Raw genomic sequence first — 21782 nt, forward strand, 5'->3', positions numbered from 1 at the left:
ATGTTGTGACATCACAAACCCAGACAAGGTTATAATTTATTTGAATAAAACGATAGTTTAATGGTCAATGCCAGAGAATGGCCAAAAGAATGTGAATATGAAGATGTTTCTGCAGAATTAATTAAAATATTTATAATATTATCATAAAATAACACTATTTATTAATTTCTTTATGCTTAAAAATGAATTATTTCCCAATTCCATAAATCTTGAACAGTAAATTATATACTGTATGCTTCATCTGTTGCTCAGTAGCTTCATAATTTTAATTAAGTAGTTTCTTTTACTACAAGTAATTTTTTAAATAATCTTAATTGATTGCTTTTATTATGCATATTTTTTTCATAAATAATGTAAAAATAATAAAGCTGTTTTTAATTTTGACACTTATAGCCACCTGTGGTTTCTATTTATCTTTGTTTCCCATCTCAAGATATGATTATGTACATTCAAATATACATATATATTTCTTGATTCAGCAAGAAGCAGACATAAAATAATACATTTAATCAAACTTCTCCATTTCAGTCATGAAGATGTACATTTCTAAATTATGTTGATTTCAGCTTTTGTATTTTTGATTCTTTATGAAAAAAAAAAAACGTAAAAACAAGATAACAAGATAACAAGAATCTTTATTGTCATCCAACACGCGAGCATGACGGACGAAATTTGGGACTGTGGTCCCGTATAATATAAATAAATATAAATAAATAGAAGAGCAGAAGTTGCACATATTAACAACGAGGGTATAAATACAAAATGACCGGAGTGCAATTTACAGCTAAGGTGGCAATGGTGCATTATAATGTCCTCGAGATGTTTCTGAAGGCTGGGTTTGGAGCATTTCGGATAGGTGGCTGGTTTATGGGGGGGGGGGCTATAGGGGCATGGGCGTAGACAGAGAGATGACTAAAGAGCATTCAGCAGACGCATCGCCTCAGGAAAGAAGCTATTCCTGAGTCTGGTGGTCTGGCTCTTTATGCTCCGTAGCCTCTTCCTGGAGGGCAATGGGGTGAAGAAAGTGTTGGCGGGGTGGGAGCGGTCCTTCAGGATGCAGAGAGCCCGTCTCCTGCACCTGTTGGTGTAGAGCTCGGTGGTGGAGCTCAGGCTGCAGCCCACAGTTCAGTTCTGCATTGTCAGTTCATCTGCTCTGTCGAGTCACTGGTTTGTTCTTCTCTTTTTGTGCTATTTGAGTTTATTTAGTAAATGTTTGTTTCTGCCACCAAATCTGGTCTCCTGCATTTGAGTCCTACACCACCACCCCTGACAGTTTTCCACTCTCCCCCTCTCTTTTTGCAATATTCATCGAGCCTCTGGCTGCAGCAATAAGACAGAATTACAACATTAAAGGAATTAAAACAAAACACAGCAATCATAAAATTTGTCTCTATCCGGATGACATATTACTTTTTTTACATAAATCGCGTTCTATAAGTGAAATGATAACAATCATTAATGAATTCCCCTCCATTTCAGACAATTCAATTAATTGGAATAAATCAGTCAAATCAGGCAATATAAAATATCTAGGTTTTCATTTCCCCCCCAAACTGTTAGAACTGGTGCAACTAAATTACACCCCATTACGGAAAAGCATTCAGGATGATCTAACCCGGTGGATCAACCTGCCCTTGTCACTCATGGGTAAGGTAGCCACAATAAAAATTAACATTTTGCCAAAAGTTAATTATCTATTTTCAATAATTCCTAAACAACCACCACTAACATGGCTTAATGCTTTAGACTCTGCCATATCCAATTTTGGCCCCTGGTTGGCCCCGTCTGGTGGGGGCGCTGTCCATAGGGAGTGGGGTCCCCATTAGGCACGGGACCGGGGGAGTCTTGGCGGGTTGTGGTCTCTATTGATACAATCGGTGGGGGTCGCGGCTGGTGCGGCAGCCTCGGTCCCATTAGTGCCTGACCAGCACACCCGCAGGAGAGGTGCTTGGTACGGGGGCTGGGATCTGTCCCTGGGACTGGCTCCTTCTTGGCTCCACCATCCTTGTGGGGGTGGGGGGTTGGCTCTCGGGGGTGGAGCCTCTGGGTTGGGGGAGCTTGGGCCCAAAGCTGGGGGGGTCCATCATCGGAGGTCAGTCTGCCAACTGACCCCAACATATCCCCTTCCTCATATAAACATGCAATAGGGTGAAGGGGAGGGTGCGGGGGTGGAATACTTGCCAGTGGCCCCCCCTCCTGTGGCCGCTGCATGGATTTGCCCCTCCCCTTGTTTTTATTTGCTCCTTAGACATGTAGGACACCTTGGTGGGGGGTGCTTGGACATCACTGCCAGCAAACAGTAGATGTCCTCTCAGTGCCCTTCCCGCCAATTTTAATCACACCATAAACATGTAGGGCCACTGGTGGGAGGGTGACGGGACATCTTTGCGAGCAAACAGGAGATGCCCTGTGAATGCCCTACTCAAAATTTTTGCTGCACCCTTTAGTACACACACCTCTAACACCACAAATATACACTCTAACAAACAAACATGCATACATCACACAAGGAAGGTGGGGCCTTCGACCTTCTGTCCCCTACCCCATTCCTGGTGGGGTCCCTTGACCTGGTGGTTTAGTCTCTTGGGTGCCGGTCTCCTGGTCCCAGCGGCCTCCTCTCCACGCCAGGAGTGGGATCCCCGAGATTTCTAGCAGGGGATCAATCTACATTGGACCCTCGGGGTGTCCAGGTCCTGGTTGCGCGGCCTTGCTCTCGAGAACTAGTCCTCTCCAAAACTCCATCAGTGGGTGTGTCTGGTCGGGCCTTGGTAACATCACTCTTCCGGGACCTTCGTTTCTCTTGGGTGCGCTTCTCCTGCGGCGGGGCGGGCGGTTGTCTGGAGCATGGAGGTGAGTCTCCCTTGGGGGGCCCTGGCTCGCACCTGGGGTGGGGCGGGGGAATGCTCGGCGCTGCTGGGTGGTGGTGGGCTGCTCTTCTGGGGTTGGGGGGCTCTCTGGGGATGGAGCCTCGCATTGGCCATCCTGCCGCGGTGGGGGGGCTGCTCCTCTGACTGGGCGGGGCCTGCACTCTCTATGTTCCCATGCCTTACTGCTCTTGGGTGTGGGGGGCCTCTGCGGCGGTCCCGTGTGCCGTGGTCTGGGTGTTTGGTGGGATTGCCCGGCGGGCGGATTCTCTCCGCGGCCCCATGGCGGGTGTTGGAGGGTTCCTGGCTGCTGCTGCTGGTCTTAGCGTGGGGATTGGCGGGTGCTCTCCCCCTTTGTACATTCCATCATTATCCACATTAGCAAACCATAAACACCCACCTGAGCACAGTTGTCAGCTCACCTTTGCACTAATAGTTTGAGTGACAGAATGAAAGGCTTTGTTTGTGTCGATTTGTATGATTAAGTGTGTGAGCTGCAGTTGTATTGTGTACATTTTGACTAGTTTAAATGTGTCCGTCCAGTCCAACAAAACAAAAACAAAACATAATCAATATAAATAAAGTTTGGCATTGAATACAACAGGGGTTTATACTCAATAAATCCCTGTTGTGACAGTAAATACTGCCAACACCAGAGTCTCTCAGCCCGTATCTGTTTACTCAGCTGTTCAACAGGACAAGTTAAAAAAAAAAAAAAAAAAACGGAATACGGAAAAGTCATGAAGTCAGGAAAGAAAAAATACAGTAGTAAGTTATTGTTTTATAGCAACAAAGCAAATCATAGCTAATTTAATCATTACTGTAAGAAGAGATTTTTATCATCTAAATGTAAGTAAATCACCAGTTGCTTTATGTTGAAAAGTTGTTATTCTGTTCTGTTTTTCCTTCATCACTGTATAAACTGGGTCACTAATTGAAATTTTCTTTTGCAAAATGAATTTTACGGTTGTAAAGCATTGCAGTTACTCTATACATCAACATCATCATAAACAGAACAGTTGAACATAACACTTCAAAAACTATTGAAGATCTTCAGTGTTACTTAATAAGAGATAAAGTTAAAAATTCTTGAAGATAACTAGATTTTATTGTCTGATTCTTTGTTTCTTTTTAAAAATATAATAATACAAAGAGACAAATTATACAGTTACACATTTTTCCAGAAAAAAGCAAAGCAATACGCACTAAATTGCTCAAGATACCACAAAAAAAATCCCCTGGGTGTTTTTGTTTCCCGTCTATAGAAGCTGAGCTGACGACATGACAAGTTTGATCCTGCCGTGAAACGGAAACTCAATTCCAGGAATGTTTCGAAAGGTTCCTACTTAAGCATTTTTTCTGCCTCTTGCAGTTTTGAAAACTTGTAAGAGGCAGATTCCAGTGAAAGATTGAACACATGAGCTTGTCTTTTACTCATAGCTGAAGACAAAATACTGAAAACGTTGGAGCTTACAGCTAATAACGAAGGTAAGATATGCGCTTCAAACTTTTTGCTACAAGTAAACTGACAGCTGCCTAAAGAAGGAAACCACAAAGAAGCTTATGCTGATTTGACCTAATTTTGCTTCCTTTCAAAGTGGTTGAGTGGGTTTAGTCATCTAACAATTGTTTCTTTTTTAATCTTTTCTACGTAAAATCACAAATTCAGAAATTCAACTTCGTTATGTAATTATGCTGCAGGAATTACAATTAATGTTTGAAAACATTTAAGTTTTGGGAGTTTCAGGTGCTTTTCTGTGTTTAAAACTAAAGCAAGGTAAATGTAATCATTAGTTGTTCAAGAAGATAAACAGATATGATTTAAAATCTGATTTTTTTTTTGTTTTTCTCAATAATTGTGGACCCAGTAAGCAAAATGACGAGAACGTTATCTTTTTATTTTTTTTTTCCAGTGCAGACATGTTCTGGACCTGGACTTGTCTCTTCTGGCTTTGTACATCAGTGGTTCATGCAGGAAAGGTGCTTGTTTTCCCTGTTGATGGGAGCCACTGGGTGAACATGAAAGTCATCATAGAGGAGCTGCATTCCAGGAACCACCAGGTGACCGTCATCCGACACAAAGACAGCTGGTACATCAAGGAAAACTCCCCGTTCTACACCTCTATTACAGTGAATTTGAATGATGACATGAAAGACGTTATAGTTTCTTTTATCTCCAAGACTATTGAAATCAAGCGAGGAAGAAATCCAGCCTGGTTGCGTTTTCTACAGGAAATGGAACATTTTCCCCAGTTTCTTCAATTTCACGGAATACAATGTAAAATTCTTGAGAGAATTTTTGAAAACCAAGAGCTGATGCAGAGGATAAAGGAAACTAGATATGATCTTGTTCTTTCAGACCCTGTTGTGGTTGGAGGGGCCATACTTTCTCATTACCTCAAGTTGCCTCTTGTTTTAAATGCCAGATGGACCACCAATGGAGAAGGTCATTCCTTAATCGCACCGTCTCCTTTGTCTTATGTCCCAGCAACAGGAACTGAGTTCTCTGACAAAATGAGCTTCATCCAAAGAGTCCTAAATGTTTTTATATTTTACGTCAGTCAACACAGCATGCACAAAATGGTTACACCCTATTATCAGGATTTCATAGAGAAAAATTTTGGTTCTGATGTCAAATTGCATTCTTTATTTCAAGCTGCTGACCTGTGGCTGATGAGAGTGGACTTTGTGTTTGAGTTCCCTCGCCCCACCATGCCCAATGTGGTCTATATGGGAGGTTTCCAGTGTAAACCTGCTAAACCACTTCCTGATCACTTGGAGGAGTTTGTACAGAGTTCTGGAGAACACGGATTCATCATCATGTCACTGGGAACGCTGATTGCAGATCTACCTGCTGACTTAGCAGAAGAGATCGCTGCAGCTTTTGCTGAATTACCACAGAAAGTCATCTGGAGGCACAGAGGGAGCAGACCCTCCACTCTGGGAAACAACACTTTACTGGTTGACTGGATGCCACAGAACGACCTTTTAGGACATCCCAAGATTAGGCTGTTTGTAGCTCATGGTGGCACTAATGGGATCTATGAGGCTATTTATCATGGAGTTCCAGTTGTTGGGATTCCAATTGCTTTTGATCAAGCCGAAAACCTCTCCAGACTGAGGGCCAAAGGAGTGGCGAGGACAGTGGAAATTTCTGATCTGGATCGGACTAACTTTCAAGAAACCTTAATGGAGGTCCTGTATGAACCCTCCTACAGGATGAACATGCAGAGACTCTCCAGGCTGCACAGAGATACGCCTATGAGGCCGCTGGATACTGCCCTCTTCTGGATAGAGTTTGTCATGAGACACAAAGGAGCTGCTCACCTGAGAACAGAGTCCTACAAGCTGCCCTGGTACTCCTACCACTCTGTAGATGTCATGGTGTTTCTACTGACAGCTGCTGGGCTTCTGATGTTCTTAACCTTTGGTTTACTCTGGTTCTGTTTCAGACTGTGTTTTAAAAGAAAACAGAAAAGGGACTAGGATAATAAAATAGTTGTTAAACTTTAACCCACAGTGAACTATTCATTTGTAAACATCTATGAACTGATATGTTTGTTTGTACTGTGCTTAAATGTTTGACTTTGAAAAGTCGTGTGTGGGTGGATGGGGGGGGGTTGTTCAGTTGTAGGTTTTTTTTATTCAAAAAGAAAAAAAAGCAGAAGTCTGTCTGAACCTGTCATAGTGTTTCACATTGTGTTTTACAATTTGTTTCATAATCTGTTTCACAATTTGTCTCACAATTTGAGAAAATTTTAAGATTTGAGACAAATGCATGGTTCCAGTGTATTTACAATTGTATTTACTCAATTTCATTATATAAAATCAATACATAAGGAATACAGAAATGTCATGGAGTGATGAATCATGAAGATATCTTCTTTTAAAACTTGTTTGTTTTTTTCTTATTTTTTTTATTTTTATTTTTTGCAATGTAGCTCATTTTATTTTTGATTGATTTGGCTTGATTTTATTCTGATTTTCATTTTCTGTTTTAGGTTTTATAGTTCAATAAAATTATATTTGTTTTTTTTTGTTTGTTTGTTTGTTTTTTGTTTTTTTTTTTGCTCAGATTTTTTTTTTTTATCCACCAGCCTTTGACATTGTCTGGTCCTCTCTCCATTGTCCCTTCCTTTAAGGTTGACATGTTTCAGTTCTGCAACTCCTTTTTTGCTTGTGATATCTTAAGGCTTCTTGTTTTGCTTAGGTTAATTATTCGATACTTTTAGTCCTGCTGCATCCAGGTCTTTCCCTTACTGCCTCCTGGAATAACTTGGATAAAAGTTTATCCCACAATCTTTGTTTGCAATGCCAACTCAGGAAAATAACCTTAAAAGTCAACAATAACTCTGGTTTGTAGTGATTGAAAAGAGATGTCTAGATACCTAGTGACGTTATCACAAATGGTAGATTGTATTTACTTTTATAGCACTTTTCTATCTTCTTAGAAGGTCCCAAGTGCTTCACCATCACATTCACACTCTGCTGCTGAACACTGGTGCCAATCTATGATCATCAGAGGCAAGGTGGGGTTTAATCTCTTTCCCAAGGACACTTTGACACATGGGCAGGCGAGGCGGAGATTGAACCTGCAATCTTCTGCTCAGAGGCCGACCGCTCTACCGCTGCACCATGGCCCCCAAATAAGTAGTATGCACCTGTTACCTGCTAAGCAGGTAGATAGATACACAATGTCCATGGTAAACTTTTCAAAGGGGTCTTGGGAATCGGCATGGTTTACTTTTGGGCACACTCTTCTGTGATATAAGCTGACATTTGTCACATGAGCCATAAAAGTTTGAAAATGAATTCTGATTAACTCCTATATTGTGTCCGGGTCAAAATTGACCCATTTTCAAGTGTGAAAATGGGTCAATTTGACAATGTGTTGTAAGGTAGGGACAGACAGGTAACTCCAGGCCTTGAGGGTAACTGTATCTGCATGATTTTATGACATCCAAACCAATCTCATGACTGATTACCTGGTTTTGGTGTGTCCAGCCAATTAGAACATGCTAGTGCCAGGTATGTTGGGAAACATCACATCAAATCAACTTTATTTATAAAGCGCTTTAATACAGCCAGACTGCTACAAAGCGCTGTACATTAAAACCCCAAGAACACTAATAGATAAAATGTAAGCATAAAACAACTTAAAACCAAGACAATAAAAACAGAGTAAAAACAAGTAAAAAACAGAGCAGAATCTCATGGAACGTTAAAAGCTTGGCTGAAAGTGGCCCTCGAGGCCTGGAGTTACCCATCCCTGCTGTAAGTCACCTCTGTTTCTGACTTTTTTGGTTTTTCCAGGTATAACTTCCATATCATCTTCATAAAAAGTTGACTTAGACATTCTCTGTCTCTTTGTGCTCTCACAATAGTTTTTCCATGCAGTTATAGGCTCATTCCCAATTTAGATTGTGGTGGATCTCTGTTCTGCTCATCACTCATCTAAGACTTGTAACAGCCTGTCTGATGTATTCATTCAAAAGTGTGGTTGTACCATTGTCTAATATTTAATAGTACAGAGTGTGGCATTGTCGGTATCACAGCAACTATTAACAGAAACGTTTTTGGCCATGAGTGCAGTCAACAGTGGCCACTTTTTATATTCTGCTTTTCCTCTTTAATTATGTCTGTGATCAAAATTGGACACATCTTGAATAAAGTTAATATTTTACCAGAAGAGGTACAATACGTTCCGTTCTTTTTTTACTTTCACCAGGCGCCATTCACTGGTTGGTCTTTGGACAGTAAACAAAAGGTAGGGTTTAGGGTTTAAATAAGAACGGAAAGGCTGAGTGTGGAGAGCACTGATCATTCCTAGTGGTGCTGGGCCAAAGCGGGCTTTCTGACCACCGTGAACACCTTTGGTTCCACTACCGGCTGTTGACTTCAGCCAAGAGAGCTGCTTCTTTTGCTGCCTTCAAGTCATGCTCTCAAATCCAAGGAACAAGTTTGGTTGGATCATCTTTATGCTTCGTTTATGCCACTGGTCAAAAGGTCACATTAAAAGGTAACTTACAGTTCTTTGTGAGTTTTGACAAACAGTTTTAATTGATGAATTGTTTTAATATTAGTGTGTTAATATCCCTGCAGCACAAAAATGAAAAACTTCTGGACCTGGACTTGTCTCTTCTGGCTTTGTACATCAGTGGTTCATGCAGGAAAGGTGCTTGTTTTCCCTCTCGATGGGAGCCACTGGGTGAACATGAAAGTCATCATAGAGGAGCTGCATTCCAGGAACCACCAGGTGACCGTCATCCGACACACAGACAGCTGGTACATCAAGGAGAACTCCCCGTTCTATAGATCTATTTCTTTGGACGTTGAGTCTGGATTTGATGAACACTCTTTTTCTTCCTTTGTAACTCAGTTAATGGAAATGCAAAGGGAAGAGTATTTTGTCTTTAAGTGCCTTTGGATGGAAATAAAACGAGCTAAAAAGACTTCAGACTACTACGTAAAAGCCCGCAAAACTTTGGAAAGTATTTTTGAAAACAAAGAGATGCTGCAGATGTTAAAGAACTCCAAGTATGACCTCATCCTCACAGATCCGGCCATACCAGGAGGGGTTATTCTTGGTCATTATCTCAAGTTGCCCCTTGTTTTTAATGTCAGATGGACCACTCATGGTGAAGGACATTTCCAAGTCGCACCGTCTCCTTTGTCTTATGTTCCACTATCAAGAACGGAGCTCTCTGACCAAATGAGCTTCTTCCAAAGAGTCTTAAATGTTCTTATTTTTTGCCTCTTTCAATACCGCTCTGAGATATTTTTTACACCCCATTATCAAGATATCATGGAGGAATACCTCGGCCCTGATGTCAAATTGCATTCTTTGTATCAAGCTGCAGACCTGTGGCTGATGAGAGTGGACTTTGTGTTTGAGTTCCCTCGCCCCACCATGCCCAATGTGGTCTATATGGGAGGTTTCCAGTGTAAACCTGCTAAACCACTTCCTGATCACTTGGAGGAGTTTGTACAGAGTTCTGGAGAACACGGATTCATCATCATGTCACTGGGAACGCTGATTCCAGGTCTACCTGCTGACTTAGCAGAAGAGATCGCTGCAGCTTTTGCTGAATTACCACAGAAAGTCATCTGGAGACATAAAGGGAGCAGACCCTCCACTCTGGGAAACAACACTTTACTGGTTGACTGGATGCCGCAGAATGACCTTTTAGGACATCCCAAGATTAAGTTATTTGTCAGTCATGGTGGCACTAATGGGATCTATGAGGCAATTTATCATGGAGTTCCTCTCGTAGGACTCCCACTGATTTTTGACCAGAAAGATAACATTATTAGAATTGAAGAACGAGGAGCAGGAAAGAACATAGATTTTTTTGATATCAACAAAGACATATTCCTGCAGGGCTTGAAGGACGTCCTGAATGAACCCTCCTACAGGATGAACATGCAGAAACTCTCCAGGCTGCACAGAGATACGCCCATGAGGCCGCTGGATACTGCCCTCTTCTGGATAGAGTTTGTCATGAGACACAAAGGAGCTGCTCACCTGAGAACAGAGTCCTACAAGCTGCCCTGGTACTCCTACCACTCTGTGGATGTCATGGTGTTTCTACTAACAGCTGCTGGGCTTCTGATGTTCTTAACCTTTGGTTTACTCTGGTTCTGTTTCAGACTGTGCTTTAAAAAAAAACAGAAACATGAGTGAGATAATATAGTTGGTGAACTTGGATCTTAAAGTAAACTCTGCATTTTGAACCATCTGATGATATGTTTGTACTGTGCTACTGTGCTTTAGTGTGTAACATCATCTGATCCTCCTTTGTTTTTCTCTTGTTGTCCTGTCTTGCGAGGGTTGTCATATATCAGTTTTTGCTAAGTGTTTGCAATATAAGTGACTAAAACTAGCGGGAAAAATTCTAAAAAAATATAAATATAATTGTTTTATCTTTTATGAATTTATATATATTTTTATGCTCAGTTTGAAATGTCTTTTTTTATTTTGAATTGTATTTTCCCCCTTTAAACAGCTGTTTATTGTGTTAGTTGCCCATCCTGCAGCAATGCACTCATCATACATGTTCTCCTCAAAATTGGTCATCGTCTTCAAAAATATGGCATTCATTTTAGAGTTGCCCTTGTTTTGTCCCATTTTACAAGATTAGGTCTCATCTGAGGTTTAAACTTGGTTTCAAATTAGTAAATTGTTTGGTCCAGATGAAGACCAGCATCAGATCTGCCTTCCGGGTAATTTTATTTTATTGTAATCACTGGCCTGATGTTTTCTTGTGCTTATTTCTAACTTGTATGATTTTGACAAAATATATTTTTACGGAGGGCAAAATATTGAAAGTTATTGAAAGTTTGAGTTGATTTATTCTGGAATAATATTCCTGCCTGTTTATTATTCACATTTATGTTGTAAAGTTATGGTTTTAAAGTTTTTAAAATTGGCATTCTGTTAGATTTTTGGACTTTTTTGACATTAACTAAGATTTTATAGGCTATTTTGGAGTTTAGATAACATTTCCGCTATATACTAGCTGTTTTTGCTAATTTTGGATTTTTTTTTTGTTTTTGAGGCTATTTTGGAGTTTAGCTAATATTTTAGCTTTTTGTCTAATTTAGGCCTTTCACAAGTTTTTATTTTTATTTTTTGGAGTTAGGCTAATATTTACACGCTAGCTGTTTTGGCCAATGTAGGCTTTTCCAGTTTTTTTAAGCTATTTTTAAATTTAGCTATTTTTCAGCTACATGCCAGCTGTTATGACTAACCTAGTTTTTTTAGACTAATTTGGCATTTGGCTAATATTTTAGCTGGCTATCAGCCTCAGCGTTTTTAGCTATTAGCTTCAGTGATTTCCGCTATCTTCTTTAGCTGCCAAATTCAGCTTACAGGATTCACACAAGCATTATCGCAGGTAATGCTATAAATATAGTTCATAATTATGTTAAAAAGTTATGGCTTTAAAGTTTGGAAAATGTAGTTTTAGAGCGTTCAATAAATGTTCAACCTAAGGTGTATATTGGATTTTGGCCCCTTGTGCGGTTGTGGACCTTTTTGTAGACTTTTATCGGGGGTGGCTACTTGATTGCGCACCGACACAGCCGGTGTGTGAGCAGCTTCCGGCTCATGTAAGAAGGCGCACCACCAACACTAAAACCTGCCGTGTGAAGACATCTAGGCTTTGCCGATGAATATGACGATCAGGGAGCAAAATATGTTTACAAGAAGTACACTGTCTGCAAGATTTGCCTCATCTCTATATCGTACAATGTGGGAAACATGTCAACATGGCCGCCCATCTCTGACATCATCACCCAGCCCCGTCACCATCTTAAAGGAAGTACATTTCAAGAAACTACCTCTGCAACTTTATACATTCTGTTATTCATTACCATATATGATTAATCCTCCTTATCTGTCAACTTTGAACAGCTTTTTGTACAGGTGAGCGTGCCTACAAACATGGTCCAGATCAAGTTTAAACGTGGACAAAGCAGCAAGGCTTTTTCTCCCTGGAGAAATAAGATTACAGAGGTGGAATTCACTGCCCGAAGAAACAAAAAGGTAAGATTGGTCTTTTGGAATCTGTTGCTCAAAGAAAAATCAAAGTTTCAGTGGACTAAAATGCAAACGATTATCAAAATTATCTGAGGGACTTTGTAGATCACACCTTTTGGACCTCGGAGCTGTCAGTAAAGGCAATAAAATAATAACGTGTTGTTGGAAGTGACGGTCATAAAAACAACAAACTCCAAACACAAGTAAAATTGCATCCATTCAGAAAAATAGAATATTTATCAGATGAGTGCTTCATGTGGATCTCACATGAATGACTCTCAGCATTTAACAGCTCTGGTATCGCCTGTCCGTCTTGGGATAGGATCTCTCCCTCGTGTGGGAATCCCTAAGGTTTCTTCCTTTTTCCTGACTAAGTTTTTTGAGGAGTTTTTCCTTACCGGGAGGGAGGGTCTAAGGGCAGGGATAATAACCAGTTTTATTTAGTATGTTTAGTTTTTAGCAATTCATATTTTATGACTAATTTCCTGCATCTGTAAAAATTCCTGCATGAAGCCCAATGAGGAAAATTTTCTTTGTGATTTTGGGCTATATAAATAAAATTGAATTGAATTTAATCTATCAGGGTAAAAAATTGTGAAAAAGGTCACATTAAAAGGTAACTTTATGGTATTTATTTGTTTTTACAAACAATTTTAATTGATGGATTGTTTTAATATTAGTGTGTTAATATCTCTGCAGCACAAAAATGAAAAACTTCTGGACCTGGACTTGTCTCTTCTGGCTTTGTGCATCAGTGGTTCAGGCAGGAAAGGTGCTTGTTTTCCCTCTCGATGGGAGCCACTGGGTGAACATGAAAGTCATCATAGAGGAGCTGCATTCCAGGAACCACCAGGTGACCGTCATCCGACACACAGACAGTTGGTACATCAAGGAAAACTCCCCGTTCTATAGATCTATTTCTTTGGACGTTGAGTCTGGATATGACAAAAACTCCTTTTCTTCATATGTAATTCGATTGCTAGAAATGCAAAGGGAAGAGTATTCTCCCTGGAAGCACCTTCAGATGGAAATGGAACAAGTTAAAAAGGCCTCTGAGATCCACATGAAAACCCGGAAAACTCTGGAAAGTATTTTTGAAAACAAAGAAATGCTGCAGATGTTAAAGAACTCCAAGTACGACCTCATCCTGACAGATCCGGCCATACCAGGAGGGATCATACTTGCTCATTATTTGAAGTTGCCCCTTGTTTTTAATGTCAGATGGACGCCTCATGGCGAAGGACATTTCCTAATCGCACCGTCTCCCCTATCGTACGTTCCGTTAAGAGGAATTGAGCTCTCTGACCAAATGAGCTTCTTCCAAAGAGTCTTAAATGTTCTTATTTTTTGCCTCTTTCAATACCGCTCTGAGAAAATGGTTACACCCCATTATCAGGATTTTATAGAGAAGTATTTAGGTTCTGATGTCAAATTGCATTCTATGTATCAAGCTGCAGACCTGTGGCTGATGAGAGTGGACTTTGTGTTTGAGTTCCCTCGTCCCACCATGCCCAATGTGGTCTATATGGGAGGTTTCCAGTGTAAACCTGCTAAACCACTTCCTGATCACTTGGAGGAGTTTGTGCAGAGTTCTGGAGAACACGGATTCATCATCATGTCACTGGGAACGCTGATTGCAGATCTACCTGCTGACTTAGCAGAAGAGATCGCTGCAGCTTTTGCTGAATTACCACAGAAAGTCATCTGGAGGCACAGAGGGAGCAGACCCTCCACTCTGGGAAACAACACTTTACTGGTTGACTGGATGCCGCAGAATGACCTTTTAGGACATCCCAAGATTAAGTTATTTGTCAGTCATGGTGGCACTAATGGGATCTATGAGGCAATTTATCATGGAGTTCCAGTTGTTGGGATTCCAATCATCTTTGATCAAGCTGACAACCTCTCCAGACTGAGGGCCAAAGGAGTGGCGCGGACAGTAGAAATTTCTGATCTGGATAAGATTAACTTTCAAGAAACCTTACAGGACGTCCTGAATGAACCCTCCTACAGGATGAACATGCAGAAACTCTCCAGGCTGCACAGAGATACGCCCATGAGGCCGCTGGATACTGCCCTCTTCTGGATAGAGTTTGTCATGAGACACAAAGGAGCTGCTCACCTGAGAACAGAGTCCTACAAGCTGCCCTGGTACTCCTACCACTCTGTGGATGTCATGGTGTTTCTACTAACAGCTGCTGGGCTTCTGATGTTCTTCACCTTTGGTTTACTCTGGTTATGTTTCAGACTTTGTTTTAAAAGCCAACAGAAACATGAGTAAGATAATATAGTTGTTAAACTTTAACCCAAAGTGAACTATTCATTTGGAAACATCTGATGGTATGTTTGCTTGTACTGTGCTTAAGTGTGTACCTTTGAAAAGTAATGTGGGTTGGTGAGGGGGTTGTTAATTTGTCATTGTATGTTTTATCAGTCTGAACCTGTTGTAACATTTTGCAATTTGTTTCACAATTTTTCACATTATAAGAAAATCAAATGTATGTTTCCATTGCATTTACACTTGTATATAATAGAGAATAAATAATACAGAAAAAAAATCAAAGATTTTTTCTTTTAAAGTCATTTTTTTTTAACCAATGTCATTTTTGCTTTGATCATTTTTTGGGTTTTAATTTTCTATTTTAGACACATTTATATATAATATAGTGGATGTCGTGTTGGGTAGGTGTAAACGGAGCTGGACTCAGTTGTGCTGCTAGTGAGGTGCTAGCATCTACCATCTAAACTTTTCATGCAGGTAGAAGAATGAGCTGACCCATGTTTTATACACTGCAGAACTCCAAGCAGTTGGAAATTTAGGAGGTGCAGAGCAATGAAAGAGTTTAATGTCTTAGCATAATCATTGTGTATAAGCCAGTTTCACACTCGACAGCACACGCAACATTGAACATCATTGCTAAAGTCATTCATTCCTCTCCTTTCCAGGGAAAACCCCCACCTCTCTAACTCCACCTCCACCTGTTCCCTGATCTCACTACAAATCACAATATCATCTGCAAACATCATAGTCCGTGGTGATTCCTGTCTAAAAAAAATGTCTGTCTTATTTCTGTCTTAAAAATGGGCACCATCACACTTCTCCTCCATTCCTCAGGCATCTTCTCACCACCTAAGATCCTGTTGAACAACCCGGTCAGAAACTCCACTGCCATCTCTCCTAGACACTTCCATACCTCCACAGGTATATCATCAGGACCAAGAGCCTTTCCACTCTTCATCCTCTTCAAAGCCCCTCTCACTTCACCCTTACTAATCTTTCTTACTTCCTGCTCCACAACCGTCACCTCTTCTACTCTTTGTTCTCTTTCATTCTCTTCTTCATCAACACTTCAAAGTATTCTTTCCATCTTTCCAATACACCACTGACACCTGTCACCACATTACCATTCCTATCCTTGATCACCCTAACCTGCTGCATGTCCTTCCCATCTCGATCTCTCTGCCTTGCTAATCTGTACAGGTCAGTCTCTCCCTCCTTACTACCCAACCTAGCGTACAAGTCATCATAAGCTCTTTGTTTGGCCTTTGACTATGGAGTCTTGAAAGAGCCAGAATGAAATAAATATATACACCATTAAATAAATAAATAAATGTGTCATTAATTATTTAAAAGTGGCAATAATTAAATAAATGTTGAAATCAATAAATAAATGTTGAAATAAATGTGGCATTATAATATTAAAATGGAACATTTAAACATTTAATGACATTTATTTATTTCATTGCCATTGTGGGATAAAAGAGAAAACTGAAATAAATAAATTTAATATGAAATAAATAAATAAATGTGTCACTAATTATTTAAAAGTGGCAATAAATAATTAAATGATAAAATTAATAAATAAATGTTAAAATAAATGTGGCAATAAATTATTAAAATGAAACATTTAGACATTTAATGATATATTTATTTATTTCATTGTCCCTTGTAGGTTGCAAGAGCCAAATTGAAATTAATAAATTTAATATGAAATACATAAATAAATGTGTCATTTTAATGGTTCTTTTCATGTTTTAATGCTACATTTATTTCAACATTTATTTGTTTATTTAAACTTTTATTTATTTAATGCCACTTTTAAATAATTAATGACACATTTATTTATTTATTTCACATTAAATATATTTATTTCAATTTGGCTCTTTTCTACCACGTCGGCAATTAAATAATTAAATATATTCTGAAATGTTAAAAAGTGCTTTTTAATGGCTATTTTCATATTTTAATGCCACATTTATTTCAACATTTATTTATTTATTTAAACTTTTATTTATTTAATGCTAATTTTAAATAATTAATGACACATTTTTTTATTTATTTCAATTTGGCTCTCGCAACCTACAAGGGACAATGAAATAAATAAATATATCATTAAATGTTTAAATGTTCTTCTTCAATATTTTATTGCCATATTTATTTAAACATTTATTTATTGATTTCAACATTTATTTATTTATTGCCACTTTTAAATAATTAATGACACATTTATTTATTTATTTAATGGTGTATATATTTATTTCATTCTGGCTCTTTCCAGACTCCATATTTGACACCTCTACTTTCACCTTAAGCTGCATCTCCCTGTACTCCTGTCTACTCTCCTCAGTCCTCTCAGTGTCCCACTTCTTCTTAGCTAGTCTCTTACTCCGTATACACTCCTGCACCTCCTCATTCCACCACCAAGTCTCCTTATCAACTCTCTTTCCTGATGACACACCAAGTACACTCCTACCTGTCTCCCTGATCACATTAGCTGTAGTTATCCAGTCATCTGGGAGTACCTCCTGACCACCCAGAGCCTGTTTCAACTGTTTCTTAAAAGTCATGCAACAATCTTCTTTTTTCAGCTTCCACCAGTTTGTCCTCTTCTCTGCCTTTGCCCTCTCTTTCTTCATCTTCTTCACCACCAGAGTCATCCTACACACCACCATCCTGTGCTGTCTGGAAACACTCTCACCAACCACTACTTTACAGTCACTGATCTCCTTCAGATTACACCGTCTACACAAGATGTAGTCTATCTGTGTGCTTCTACCTCCACTCTTATAGGTCACTCTATGTTCCTGTCTCTTCTCAAAGAATGTATTCACTATCGCCTTTTTCATCTTTTTTTGCAAAAATCAACCACCATCTTTCCTTCTACATTCCTCTCCTGGATACCAAACCTGCCCATCACCTCCTCATCACCTCGGTTTCCTGCACCAACGTGATCATTGAAATCTGTACCAATGACAACTCTCTCACTTCCAGGGATGCTCATCATCACTTCATTAAGATAAAACCAGAATTTCTTTCCCTTCCAGCTCACATCCTACCTGTGGGGCATACCCACTAACTTGTTCTGAGAGTGCAGGTTTGTAGAGCAATACTCAGAAACGCTTGAATGGATCAAAATATCACTTTGGTATTGTTTATAGTGAGGAATAAACATAATAATATACACTTAAAAGCTCAAAAAGTTGATTTTGCATGGCAGACTATGAAGTAGAGTTTGCAATACACCAGCTTCTAAGTCAGGAGTCGGCAACCCTCAACAGTAAAAGAACCATTTGAATTTGTTTTCTACTGTTCAAAACCTAGAAGGAGCCGCATAGTCATATTTTAGCCTTTAGGAAGTTTGGATTTGCATTCATTACCTTTTTTTTTAAACAATAAATATAAATTATGTCTATTTCTTGACACAAACAGAAGCAAAATTATAAAAAGAACCTAGCATCTCTCAAAATATTATTATTTTTGTGTTTATTTATTTTTTACGTGTGACAGAAACTCAAAAGGATCCTGTCAGTGTAGTTCTAGACAGCTAGTCACCAATGTTGTGCAGCATAAGATAAAATGCTTTAAATTCACAAAGTGCATTCTGGATGTGGCTTTGAGCAAACAAACTTCTTCAGGTCATTATGGATGTAAAAACCTACATAGTTTATCATCAATGTACACCTCAGCCATCAATTTATAAATTGAACTAATCTAAATTAAATAAATCCTAATTAAATAATCCTTACTTAAAAGCTATTTTATTTTTATTTTATTTATTTATGTATTTATTTATTTAATTTTTGTTCTTTTTCCCCTTTTTGTCCTCAGCTGTCTTACACTGCTGGGTTATGTTATTTTAGTTTTGGGTTGGATCTTGGTTGTCTTAGTTTGCAGGATTTTGTTTATTTGTTTTCTTTCGGTAGTTTTGGTTGGGCAGCAAATAGCAGGGAGCTGCTGACTGTGACAGTCGACATGGCTGGGTCAGCAGTCTCCCTCACTTTTTCATGTTTGGCCAAGGAGCTGCCAAGGAGTACTCATTTTAAACTGATGGTCTGACACATTAATGTGATTGTGTGTGTGAAACTGCTCTGGAAATGCTGCAAATGAATTCTCCTCCGGGACCAATAACGTTTTCTGAATCTGAATCTGAACCACGGAGAGATAAAAGAGCCACATGGGGCTCTAGAGCCACGGGTTGCAGACCTCTGTACTAATGGAACAAGAAAGTCATTCAAAAAACTTGGCTGAGGCAGTCTCTTAAATGACCCCGTTCTTTTCTCTGTTTCTGATTTTTTTTTTGGTCTTTCCAGGTATAACTTCCATATCTTCCTGTCTTGAACATTTCTTTGTCTCTTTGTGCTCTCACAATAGTTTTTCCACGCATTTATAGGCTCATTCCCAATTTAGATTGTGGAGGCTCACTGGTCTGCTCATCGCTCATCTCAGATTCGTTTGAAAAGTGTGGCTATACCGTTATCTGATGTGTCTTTGTCAGCATCACAGCAACTATTAACAACTTTTGTTGTTCCACGGTTAAGTAAATGATGACAAGATAACTGTATGACGACTGTAGCTAATAGTGCACATTTATATTTTGCTTTTCTCCTTTTAGGATGTTCGTCTGCAATAAAGGCTGAACATGTCCTGAGTAAAGTAAATATTTTACTAGAACAGCTTCAACACTTACATCATGTGCCGTGCACTGGTTGGCCTTTGAACAGTACACAAAGAGGGAAGGCGTGGCGTTTAAATGAGGACAGAAATGCAGAGTGTGGCCTAAATTATTACAGTGGTGGCATTTTATATTTCTGGGGCATTTTAGGAACTGTCCTTTTTACTCGTGAAGGATTTCTACCAGGCAAAGGGGCTACCAGGGCCCTGATCTGGACACCTTTGGTTCCAATACCGGCTGTTGTGTAGACGTCATTCAAGAGAGCTTCTTCTTTGGCTGTCTTTAGGTCAAGCTCTTGAATCCAAAAAGGCAGATTTGGGTGGACCACGGGTCAAAAGGTCACTTTAAAAGGTAACTTACAGTTCCTTATGAGTTTTGATAAAGTGTTTTAATTTAGGATTTTTCTTTAATATTAGTGTGTTAATATCCCTGCAGCACAAAAATGAAAAACTTCTGGACCTGGACTTGTCTCTTCTGGCTTTGTGCATCAGTGGTTCAGGCAGGAAAGGTGCTTGTTTTCCCTCTCGATGGGAGCCACTGGGTGAACATGAAAGTCATCATAGAGGAGCTGCATTCCAGGAACCACCAGGTGACCGTCATCCGACACACAGACAGCTGGTACATCAAGGAGAACTCCCCGTTCTACACCTCTATTTCTTTAGACGTTGGGTCTGGATTTGACCAACACTCTTTTACTTCATTTGTAACTCAATTAATGGAAATGCAAAGGGAAGAGTATTTTGTATTTAAGCGTCTTCAGATGGAAATAAAACGGGCTAAAAAGACCTCAGAGTATCACATGATTGCCCGGAAAACTTTGGAAAGTATTTTTGAAAACAAAAAGATGCTGCAGATGTTAAAGAACTCCAAGTATGACCTCATCCTGACAGATCCGGCCATACCAGGAGGGGTTATTCTTGGTCATTATCTCAAGTTGCCCCTTGTTTTTAATGTCAGATGGACCACTCATGGTGAAGGACATTTCCTAATCGCACCGTCTCCTTTGTCTTATGTCCCATTAATAGGAAGTGAGCTCCCTAACAAAATGAGTTTCTTCCAAAGAGTCTTAAATGTGTTTATTTTTTGCGTCTTTCAATACCGCACTGAGAAAATTGTTACACCCCATTATCGAGATATCATAGAGGAATACCTCGGTCCTGATGTCAAATTGCATTCTTTGTATCAAGCTGCAGACCTGTGGCTGATGAGAGTGGACTTTGTGTTTGAGTTCCCTCGCCCCACCATGCCCAATGTGGTCTATATGGGAGGTTTCCAGTGTAAACCTGCTAAACCACTTCCTGATCACTTGGAGGAGTTTGTGCAGAGTTCTGGAGAACACGGATTCATCATCATGTCACTGGGAACGCTGATTGCAGATCTACCTGCTGACTTAGCAGAAGAGATCGCTGCAGCTTTTGCTGAATTACCACAGAAAGTCATCTGGAGGCACAGAGGGAGCAGACCCTCCACTCTGGGAAACAACACTTTACTGGTTGACTGGATGCCGCAGAATGACCTTTTAGGACATCCCAAGATTAGGCTGTTCGTAGCTCATGGTGGCACTAATGGGATCTATGAGGCTATTTATCATGGAGTTCCTCTCGTAGGACTCCCACTGATTTTTGACCAGAAAGATAACATTATTAGAATAGAAGAACGAGGAGCAGGAAAGAACATAGATTTTTTTACTATGAACAAAGACATATTCCTGCAGGGCTTGAAGGATGTCCTGAATGAACCCTCCTACAGGATGAACATGCAGAGACTCTCCAGGCTGCACAGAGATACGCCCATGAGGCCGCTGGATACTGCCCTCTTCTGGATAGAGTTTGTCATGAGACACAAAGGAGCTGCTCACCTGAGAACAGAGTCCTACAAGCTGCCCTGGTACTCCTACCACTCTGTGGATGTCATGGTGTTTCTACTAACAGCTGCTGGGCTTCTGATGTTCTTCACCTTTGGTTTACTCTGGTTCTGTTTCAGAGTGTGTGTAAAAAGAAAGCAGAAAAATCAATAAGAAATGTATGAAACTATAATCTATGTGATTTGTTTTGAAATACACATGATCTGATGGTATGTTTGTTTCTACTGTCCTTAAGAGTGCAATCTTGAAAAGTCTTGTTTGTGTAGGTTGGAGTTTGTTGTGTTCAATAAAATGTTGAATGATTTTTTTTTTTGATAACATATTTCAAGAGAAAGCAGAGATCAGTTTGAACTTGTTTAAAGGTGTTAACGGAATGTATTTTTATGACAAAAAATAAACTCAAATGCTCTGGTCCGGATGCCTCCTGGACGCCTCCCTGGTGAGGTGTTCCGGGCATGTCCCACTGGGCGGAGGCCCCGCGGAAGACCCAGGACACGCTGGAGAGACTATGTTTCTCGGCTGGCCTGGGAACGCCTCGGGGTCCCCCCAGAGGAGCTGGA

At 39.8% G+C, this 21782-nt stretch overlaps 2 protein-coding genes across 12 annotated transcripts; both read left to right on the plus strand.

Annotated features, from left to right (window-relative positions):
• Positions 1 to 4201: 4201 nt before the first annotated feature.
• On the plus strand, positions 4202 to 14978 carry LOC112160708 (UDP-glucuronosyltransferase 2C1). 11 transcript variants are annotated; one of them, XM_036211200.1, is made up of 3 exons: positions 4202 to 4352; positions 4778 to 5928; positions 10127 to 10798. In XM_036211200.1, exons 2-3 carry the CDS (start codon positions 4785 to 4787, stop codon positions 10546 to 10548), a joined length of 1566 nt encoding a protein of 521 aa, XP_036067093.1. In that variant the 5' UTR covers positions 4202 to 4352; positions 4778 to 4784; the 3' UTR covers positions 10549 to 10798. The 11 variants fall into 11 exon arrangements, with proteins under 11 accessions (XP_036067093.1, XP_036067088.1, XP_036067090.1 ...); XM_036211195.1 differs by having other exon boundaries at positions 4778 to 5912; positions 10111 to 10798; XM_036211197.1 differs by having other exon boundaries at positions 4205 to 4352; positions 4783 to 5912; positions 10111 to 10798.
• A 4474-nt stretch (positions 14979 to 19452) lies between these two features.
• Positions 19453 to 21526, plus strand: LOC112160709 (UDP-glucuronosyltransferase 2B31-like). Its single transcript, XM_036211203.1, has 2 exons — positions 19453 to 19709; positions 19794 to 21526. The coding sequence occupies exon 2, from the start codon at positions 19801 to 19803 to the stop codon at positions 21373 to 21375; it is 1575 nt and encodes a 524-aa protein (XP_036067096.1). The 5' UTR covers positions 19453 to 19709; positions 19794 to 19800; the 3' UTR covers positions 21376 to 21526.
• Positions 21527 to 21782: the final 256 nt, after the last annotated feature.

This window comes from Oryzias melastigma, linkage group LG3 (assembly GCF_002922805.2).
Source record: "Oryzias melastigma strain HK-1 linkage group LG3, ASM292280v2, whole genome shotgun sequence".
In the NCBI taxonomy this organism is placed as follows: domain Eukaryota; kingdom Metazoa; phylum Chordata; class Actinopteri; order Beloniformes; family Adrianichthyidae; genus Oryzias; species Oryzias melastigma.

What these genes read in the sequence shown, in the direction of transcription:
- LOC112160708 (XM_036211192.1), top strand. Translation starts at nt 8,801, where the DNA reads ATGCTCTCAAATCCAAGGAACAAGTTTGGTTGGATCATCTTTATGCTT. An exon ending in TCAAAAGGTCACATTAAAAG is followed by an intron (nt 8,884 to 8,966) that starts GTAACTTACAGT and finishes ATATCCCTGCAG; the next exon opens with CACAAAAATGAAAAACTTCT. An exon ending in ACTCTCCAGGCTGCACAGAG is followed by an intron (nt 10,316 to 14,453) that starts ATACGCCCATGA and finishes GGCTGCACAGAG; the next exon opens with ATACGCCCATGAGGCCGCTG.
- LOC112160709 (XM_036211203.1), top strand. Translation starts at nt 19,801, where the DNA reads ATGAAAAACTTCTGGACCTGGACTTGTCTCTTCTGGCTTTGTGCATCA.